The sequence below is a fragment of the Elephantulus edwardii genome, unplaced genomic scaffold, assembly GCF_000299155.1.
Source record: "Elephantulus edwardii isolate Elephantulus edwardi_28Jun2011 unplaced genomic scaffold, EleEdw1.0 scaffold00059, whole genome shotgun sequence".
NCBI classification, from domain to species: Eukaryota; Metazoa; Chordata; class Mammalia; order Macroscelidea; family Macroscelididae; genus Elephantulus; species Elephantulus edwardii.
In genome coordinates, this window is record NW_006399809.1 from 15726554 (window position 1) to 15736480 (window position 9927).

At 41.0% G+C, this 9927-nt stretch overlaps 1 protein-coding gene across 3 annotated transcripts in view; it reads right to left on the reverse strand.

Annotated features, from left to right (window-relative positions):
• FKBP9 (FK506 binding protein 9, 63 kDa) overlaps positions 1–9927 on the reverse strand; it is a 71109-nt gene that overhangs the window by 20922 nt on the left and 40260 nt on the right. For all 3 annotated transcript variants that reach the window (XM_006887609.1, XM_006887607.1, XM_006887608.1), the window contains one exon: positions 6944–7089. In XM_006887609.1, coding sequence (XP_006887671.1) covers positions 6944–7089 — 146 coding nt within the window. The remainder of the gene's footprint in view (positions 1–6943; positions 7090–9927) is intronic.

Below are 9927 nucleotides of genomic sequence, written 5' to 3' on the forward strand. Positions count from 1 at the left end.
AAACCAGAAGAACTAAATGATGCCCAGCTCCTACCACCAACCACTCTGAATGGGTCCCATGAGGAGGTTCAAGGTGACTGGCAGAAAAACAGAACAAAAGTAAAGTCCACCAAAAAGATCAGAAGATCAGACAGCCTGACAGGGACTAGAGAAGCCCCTGAAATTATGTTCCCAAGACACTCTTGCAACATAGGAAAATAACTATGTCTACAGACCACTGATCAGACAAACAACCCACAAGCCCACAAAAATAAACAACATGCAAGAAGGATGTGCTTCTTAAAATTATTAATTGTTCCAAATTAAACAACCACCATCTACCCCAAAACAAAGTTGAGGAGGAAAGGGTAGAGAATCCAGACAGAGGAAACAGGAAAACTAAGACAGGCATGGGAAGACAGCTGACACACTGTGGGTAACACACTTTATATACAGATAATCAAATGGGAAACTAAGTACCTCTATAAACATTCACCTGAAGCACAATTCTGAAAAAAGAGGAAGAAAGTTAGAATCCGGATCAAGGGCAGCACGACGCAGGGCACTACCACGTGGTGTGGAGGTGAGGGTCATATAACAAACAAAGTCCACAGACTCTAGTAACACTGGGAAAACTTAGTGGAAATACAAAGGCTCAAGCCTCTCTTCATCTCAACCTGCCCCTGAGCATGTTCACTTTCCAGGTGATGCTCATCTGTGATGAGCACCAACATTTGAGAAATGCTAAACCAAAGACAGGCACCTGCATTTTTTTCTAAACTTCTCAAAGGGATTCTAAAAAACAGCTAAGTTTATGAAATACTGAGCTTGATAATAAGAGTTCTGATGATGCACTGGGTTAAGAGCTGGGCTCTCAGCTTTGGCAGTTTTAAATCACCAGCTTCTCTTAGAGAGAAAGATGCGGCCATCTGCTTCCATCCAGAGTATTCCCCCAAATCTGGAGAATTTTCCATTCTTTTTCTTTCCTCTTGATTGCACTGGGCTAATGCTCTGCAATTTGAGTTTTATTGCCGTTGTTGAGAATACACATAACAAGACATAACCCAACTCAGCAGCTTCTACACATGCCATTCAGTCAGTACCTGACATTACATTCTTAAAGATGTGCAACCATTCTTACTCTCCTTGTCTGAACCGTTTCTCAACCATTAACATTAACTTGTTATTAGGCACCTTTGAGTAAGAACGGACTCATTCATAGCTGACTCTCCAGCAGGTTTTCAGAGGCAGTAAATTTGCACAGGAGCAGAATGCCCATCTTTTGCCTACAAAGCAACTAGTGGATTTGAACCACGTGCCTTTAGGTTGGCAGCACAGCACCTTACCACTAGGCTACCAGAGCTCCCTAACATTAACTTACTGCCCCTAAACTTCCTGTCTGATCCTTCAGGTTTCTATTGTCAGTTTAATTCTACATAATTAGATCTTGAAAGAACACACTGTTAAATGCCAGAATTACTGTTTGGTATTAAAAAGTCTTCAAGGCATATTTTGGTTTTCAGACTATGTCATGCTAGTGTAACTTGTTAGGGGCTGCTGAGCTGTTTATGACTCAGCAACGCTGTGAACCGGCACCAATCACGGATCTCCACCAATCTGAAGCTTACTACAGTCACATATCCATCCATCTCCTTTACAGGTCTTCCTTTATTTCCCTGACCTCCTACTTTTCCCAGCATGATATCGTTTTCCAAGCACTGTTCCCACCTGAAAACACTCCCAAAGTATTTGAGAACAAGTTTCACCATCCTTGCTTCTAAGGAGCACTTTAACTGCATGTCCACCAAGATAGATTTGTTTGTTCTTCAACACTCTTGGCCCACATCACAGTTAAAAGGCATCAGTTCTGCCATTCTCATTTACTGTCCAACTTTTGTACAAAGCAATTGAAAATATCATGGTGCATCTTAGTCTTTAAACTAGTGTCCTTGCTCCTTAGTATTCTCAGGAGTTCCTTGACAGTAGATTCGGCCAATGCAGTAAACCTTTTCTTATCTTGACTGCTATGTTTAACAGCATTTACCACAAGTTTTGATTGTGAATTCAAGTTAAAAAATGAAATCACTCACAATTTCAATCTCTTTTCCATCCACAGTGACATTCTCTATTGGCCCAGTTGTGAAGATTTCTGTTTACTTTGAGAGGTAATCCGTAAAGATGGACAATCTCTTCCTGTGTGATTAACTGCCTCTGAAAATCCTCCAGAGGGTCAACTATGGGTCGGTTCTGATTCCATGGTACACAACAGCAACAGCAATACATATTGAAGACTGTTTTTGACCTTTGGCAGTAAGAGCTTTACATTTTCTTCACTTCTTGCAAGCAAGGTTGTGTCATCTGCATAATGCAGGTTGCTGATGAGTGTTCCTCCAATCCTGATGCCACATTCTTCTTCACAAAGCCCAATGACCTGAATGACCTGCTCAGCATACAGACTAATTAGGCATAAATGAAGGATAAAAATCCTGATGCACCTTTTCTGATTTCAAGCCATGCAATGTTCCCTTATTCTGTTCAGACAATCGAATTTTGTTCCATGAACAGGTTTCTCATGAGCACAGTGAGTGTTCGGGGGTTCTCATTCTCCTTAATGTTACCAATAATTTATTAATGTCAAATGCCTTTGCATAGTCACTAAAACATAAGTAAATTATCTTTCTAATATTTTCAGCTTTCATATCTCTTGTTCTAAGGTCTCTTCTGAATCCAGCTTGAATTTCTGGTTGTTCACTGTCACTATACTATTCTGTCCGTTTCTAAATAATCTTCAACAAGAGTTTACTTGCATATGATAATAATGACATTAATGATAATGATAGGACAACAGACTTCCATAAATATTTATAGTCACGGAAACCCTATGGGGCTCTTCTACTCTACCCAGTAAGGCAACTATGAGTAAGGTCACTATGGCCGTGAGTTTGGTTTTGGGTTTTGGGGTGTGTGTTGTTGCATGTGTGCATTCTGGCAGTGCAGTAATTAAGCAACTGGCTGTTTAACTAAAAAGTTGGCAGTTAGAACCTATTAGCCACTTTTTATGCTTCCATGGAGGTCTTAGAAACTGTCTTATTTACTATTCACAGTTGTCTCCAGACAATGTTTTGGTTGTTTGGTTGTGTGTGTGTGTGAGACAGCGTGAGCGCGAGAGCATGCGTGCAAGCTTAATTATCTATAAACAAAAAGGCTGAGAAGACTCTGGAAGCCTCCCTGCCTAATAGAGGCACATCCTGTGACTGGAATAAGATGTGATTAATGGAAAAGAAGTCCAGCTTGTTTGTTTATATCAACCTATGCTGAAGAACAGATATGAATATATGGTTGGAGCCTGAAAAGGGACACCTTGGGCAGCATCCTTCTTGAACCAAGCTGTTGCTGTTGTGTGCTGCTGAGTTGGAAGTGACCTACAGCTAATCTTCCACTGGATTTTCAGAGGCAGTATATCACATGGGAAGAGACTGCCCACCCTTCTTCTGTAGAGCAACTGGTGGATTCAAACTGTGTGCCTTTGGGATTGCAGTGCAACTTCTTAACACTAGGCCACAGAGCTCCCAGAGCCAAACTGGGCAGATACTAAAATGTGCTAACGCAAATATAATATCCTCTCTACAGTATATTAAGCAGAGGATTATCAGAGCAAAAAGGATGCAAATCACTCTCATAGGAGCTCCAAGAAAGAGACAACCCACCACCCTGGGATCTGTCTTCAGCCTGCTAAAACATTTCCGATAAATCAGCATCTCAGATTGTGAGGATTCCAGGCCTAAGTATACCCATCAGTGAGAGGTGGAGTTAAACCTCATAAAGTAACTACTTAGCTGCCAGGTTTGTGTCTCAGCTGTTAAGAAGTTACTGTGAGTCAGTCCTTCCCGGTGCCAAGTTAGGTCAGGTACAGACACATTACTGAGGGCAGCGACAAGAAAGCTGTGTCTACGTGGGCAGGGGTTTGCTTCTGTTTTTTTCTCTCCAGCACCTTGAGCAGTGCCTGGTCATGCAGGCACCCAATGAGTCGGTGATGAGCAGGCATATGGAGATCCTGGGCCTGCACAGATGAAGTCCAGACCCTCAGCTGTAAGCTTTCATCCGCACCAGTTCCTAGCAGGACTCAAACGCTCACCAGCCCTATCCTGATCTAAATTCCATATAAACCAGCTACCATTAAGTTGGCTCCGACTCTTGGTATCCCCTGTGTATCAAGAGTTGAAGAATGCTCCACAGGCTTTCCATATGTGACAACTGGGAGCTAGATCACCAGGCCTTTCTTCCAAGGTGCCTCTGCGTGGACTTGAACCACCATCCTTTTAGTTAGTAACCAAGTGTAATAACTGTCTGTACTATCCAGGAACTAATAAGTTCTACAAAGCTACCTACAAACCAGGCATAGGAACGAGATGACGAACAAAGAGATACAGATAGCCAAACACTTCATTAAGGCCCCCAAACCAAACTTCTCCCTGAACAAATCCTCCTTCAATTTTTACCATTAGAATTGCTCCCCCAAAAGAGGTACATCCTCACAGAATCCAGACTTTCCGGAGCTTTAGCGTGTGAATCAACCACCACATGGCTGCTGAGAAAACCTTAAATGAAAAGTATCTTAAAACCAAGCAAGTTTAGCTTAACTGGAAAAGAATGTCTATCTTGTACATTTTGCTCTCGTAAAATCTATCTATACAAGGTCAAATTGACAATGGAAGCTCCAAAGACTAAGAGCTGAAGGAAGCTTAGGGAACAGTGATAACAATGGGGAGGAACAAATGGGAAAAGCAGGTTTATTTATTGTACAATTACTAAGTGTCTGACCCTCTGCTCAGTGATGAGAATGTCACAGACAAGGCAGATCCTGTCTCAGAGCCTATCTCCGATCAGCCCCTCAACAACTAGTTTTATATCCTATTGTAACCCCAAAATGAGACCACAAGGACCATTTAAGAGAAGACAAAGGCAGGTCCTCCAAGAACTCTTCAGTTTTACACATCAGGCACTCCTGAGCCCACAGCCAACATGTGATTCAGAGTGAAGCAGCCTCAGGCTCAGAAAACTGATGCGCCTCCGATGCTACCCAGAGCCTTACAGAATTCTCTGCAGAGCTCTGTCTCAATACTTGACAGAAAGCCAAAAGGAAGAAAGTAATTTAAGCAAATGTTTTTCATCAATGTGTTCTTCTTAGGGCAAGACTTAGGCTTCAAGTTATAATGAAATCAGAATATTAAGAGAGGATTTCTCTTTCTCTCTGTATTTAGGTAGAAGTAGAAATTTACATGATAGAAAACAACAGAGGATTAAAATATTAAAAATGAGGTGCCTTTGGCATGAAGAAAGATCTGTTGAACGTGTCAGACTGAAATTGGCTGTGGCTTAATGAGTCGGAAATTTAAGTCAGGAAAGGAAAAAACAGAGTTTCTCTACATCACTGTCTAGTTTCTAATCAAGATGTTTTCTTGATCACCTAGGACATGCCCTGATGGGACAATTACCAGGGTCCCCAGGATCAATGAATGCCAGAAGCAGGTTAAAAGAAAATCGTATGAGTCCTGCAAATAAGTCAGCCATCAGCAAAAAGAATACAAAATCAAAATAAATACTATGTCAAATTAATCACAAATGATGTCCAAAATGAAAATTAATATGAAAGCATGGTTCAAAATATTATGTTGTTGTTAAAAGCTATTGAGTTGGAATTGAACTCATAGCTGACCCTCCAGTAGGTTTTTAGAGGCTGTAAATTAACTGTATAGGAGGAGATTGCTCCATCTTTTCCCCTTGGAGCATCCAGTGGATTTGAACCTCCTGCATCTGGGTTGACAGTACAACTCCTTAACTACCAGGCCACCAGAGCTCCCTCATTATACAAAGTATTCATTTAAAAATGTGTTGCTGTGGAAAGTTGTTCACAATTAATTAGGTGAAGAGAGAAACTGCGAAGTAATGATTGAACTATTTTCATCAGTATTAATTTTGCAGGTTTTATATCCATTTTACATATACAGATTCACTATATACAAAGTACAGAAAGACATTCACTTCATGGTTACCACTTTATTTTCTGGGAAGTAAGATTGTTTGCTTTCTTTATTTGTATTTTCTCTTTCTAATCTAGGTAGCGCTGCTGGCTGAGGCACTTGGTTCAAATCCACCAGCTCTACCAGGGTAAAAAATTGATCAATATCCTCCTGAGTGATTTTTTTTCCTCTGAAAACCTGCTGAAGGATCAGCTATGGGGTAGGTTTGAACTCAATGTACATAACAATAAGGCCAATGTATATTATTTGTGTAATTTTAAAAGGGGAATTTTCTATTATGGTGACAAAACTGTTGCAATCTTAGGCTATGCTGATAGTTGCAAAACCCATTCAACTGACTAAAAATCACTGAATTGTACACTAAAAATGAGTGAATTTTATGGTATGACCATTTCACCTCAACAAAATAATTTTTTAAAGAAAGAGGGTTTTCATAAAGTTTACTTTCAAATAGTTCAGCTTAAAAAAGTGTAATTATAGCATAGATCAAATAAATAATAGAAAGATGTTAACAAATGGTTAAATCTAAATGGAGTTCAAGGTACAATTCTTTCAACTTTGGTGTAAGTTTAAGACTTTTTTTATTATTATTTTATTATTTTTGTGTGAGTGTACCATCAAATCAGATCTGACTGGTACAGGAGGAGATTGTCCTTCCTTCCCCAGCAGAGCATCTGGTGGATTTGAACCGTGCGCCTCTGGGATTGTAGTTGCAGCTCCTTGCCACTAGGCCACCAGAGCTCCCCTGTAAGTGTAAGACTTTTAAAAATAAAAAACAGGCACAGGGAGGGAGAAATAATAACACTAGAAATTAAAGCTAACTGGATCCTTGAGTTTTAATCTGGCCGTGAGTGTTTTGGCCCCTTAGAGGCCCTCATTCCGGGCAATGTACATCAACACACTTAGTGCCCTGGTGCACTCACCTCGTCCCTCCTCTCCATACCCCAAGTGAGGGGGCACCACAATCCTCCGCTTCTCTCCAATGCACACACCCAGTAAACCTTCATCCATCCCAGGAATCACGTAGCCCTGGCCAATGTATGTGTCAAAGGTGCGGTTCCGGGAGTAGCTAAAAAAGGAGGAAAAATTAAGAGGTTACTAACAAGAGGTGCTACAGCATCCGGATAAATTATGATCTCAGGGAGATCAGGAACATGACACAGATGTGACACAGACAGATCTGCTCCTGTGAAAAGGTGAACAAGAGTACACATAGTGTTTGCACAGCCCTCTAAAGAAAGTGTGATCAGCTCTCTGATTGGTGAGGCTCAGGGATGAGGTGAGATCACAAGAAGCAACTACACAAAGACCCTAGAGTTGGAAACCAACTAACTCAAGCCACTGAAAAGCATAAGGAGTCCTTCATCAGAGACTCACAGTGTATCAGCAGTTGATAGGTGGGACATGAGTATTCCTATTGTCAGAAAAGTATTCAAATTGGCACCAAGGCAAATGTAATCCTTTAGCTTCTACCACAGCCTGAATGAGAGATCCCTGCTCACCAAGCACCCTCTGGGGAGCATGTGGGTGTCCCAAAGGCCACTGGGAGGGGAACCAAGTAGTCCAGTCAAGGAAGAGATCCAGGCTCTGCACAGATTGCCAATTCAGTCTGATTTCAATGAGTTTGGTTAAAATAGCAATCAACTCCTTAAACACTGATGACACCTACTACCAGGACAGAATAAAACAGATGAATGGGACCTTCTAAGAACCAAATCTATGCACATCAAAAAACTCTTCCAACAGGGTAAGAAGGAAACTCAGAGTGGGAAAAAATATTTGGCAGTGACATATCTGATAAGTGACTTATATATAAAATTTATAAAATACTCCAGCACCTCAACAATAAAAAAGAAACAACCCAATCACAAAATGGGCACAAGATATTAACAGACACTTCACCAAAGAAGAAATTCAGATGGCAAAAAAATACATAAATAAATGTTCAAGATCTCTAGCTATTAGAGAGATGCAAATCAAAACAACTATGAGGTATCATCTTACTCTAGCAACAATAGCAAAGCTTAACTGGTCAACAGACAACAAATGCTGGTGGGGTTGTGGAGAAATTGAACTCTTATGCACTGCTGAAAGGAGTGTAAAATGGTACAGCCACTACAGAAGTCAGTATGGTGGTTTCTCAAAAAGTTGGAAATAGACAATAGTATTTGACCGAGCAATTCCACTACTGGAAATATATCCTAAAGAAACCAGAGCCACAACTCAAAACAGATATATGCACATCCATATTTACTGCTGCACTATTCACAATAGCAAAGAGATTGCTATATTCACAATAGCAGCCCAAATGTCCAACAACAAATGAATGGATACATATACTCAGTGAAATATTATGCAGCACTGAAAAACAACAAACTCATAAAGCATTACATAACATGGGGGAACCTGGAGGACATTATGCTGAGTGAAATATCTTAGTCAAAAAAGAAAAATGCTAAAAAAAAATTAAAAAAAAGGAAAATGCTGGTAATACTGCTGTTACAAAATAGTGCTCGCTTCGGCAGCACATATACTAAAATTGGAACGATACAGAGAAGATTAGCATGGCCCCTGCGAAGGATGACACGCAAATTCGTGAAGCATTCCATATTTTTAGGAATTCACAGATCATCTTGTAAAGACTCACACCAGAGTCTCCGTGCAGAGGACTCAGGCTCCAGCTGTGGCCACCACATACTGGATTTTCTATAACAAATAAAGTGAATTACGTTCTAAAAAAAACAACCAAAACCAAAAAAAAAAAAAACCTAACCAAAATAGGGCAGATGGCGATGGGGTGGGCAAAGAACAGGAAAAGAGTACATAGATAAATAGACAGACAGACAGATAGATAACTAAAACTGAGTAGAACAGATGAGGGGAAGAGCTGTCCAAAAGGAATATACGATTAAGTATTATATGTATGACAACAAATCTGGAACAAGGGGTGCATTACTGGGTGAGCTGGGGGAAGGGGGAGAGAAGGGAGGAAGAAAATGCACAATAAAAGAGGGAAAAAAAAGAAATTCTTCTGAAAACTCCCAACATTATGTCTGTCTGTATGTATGTATCTATCCTTATTTATGAATTTAAAATGTTCAAAGTAACAGGAATTTGAGGACATCAACATGAAATGATAACTCGTTTATGTGTCAAGTCTGCCACTAAACTCTGGACCTCAGCTATTGGCAGTTATCGCCCACTCCCACAAGATGAAATTGTGGCAAAAAGCTCACACAGGAAGAGCCAACCTATTTAGCTCTTACCTTATCAGACACAACCAGAGTGTGCCTCAGAGATGGCTAGCCACACGGCCCCAAATAGATGAAAAAGCAGAACTGAGAGGTGCTTTCTCCTGCTGACGCGCTTCAAGACAAAACAAAGTCAAGGGACATGAGTAAATGATGAAATCAGAATCAATTTAATGGCAGCAGGATCCGTGGATTTACGAACAGATGATTGTCATCATACAGAAAGCAAGAGATAATCTAAACACACCTTCAGAGGAGGCTGTGGAGAAGGACCTCTTCCTAACTTATGAGGAGAGCAGCCACAGTGATCAGCTGCAAACCTCATGCCCTCTCGCTCTGCCAGGAAGGGCATAAAGCAGGGAAAAGCAGGGAGGCCTGGCTCTCCAGCACTCCCTAGGCAAGGCCAAGGTTCTCACCTTCCCAGGTTACCACTGCCAAGGTGAGCTGCCTCACTTGGTGAACAGCCAAGGTGAACTTATAAAGGGACACCAAAGGTTATGTCAAGCAGGAAGAGACCAGTTGGACTACTTAGCAAAGATTCTGTGGGGAAGGGGGACAGTAGACACTAACAGGCATGGGGAAGTGAACTGAGAAAAACACTGGTGTAACGAGGGCCACACCCTGAGGAAAAAAAAACCTTGAACGGAGACTCGATT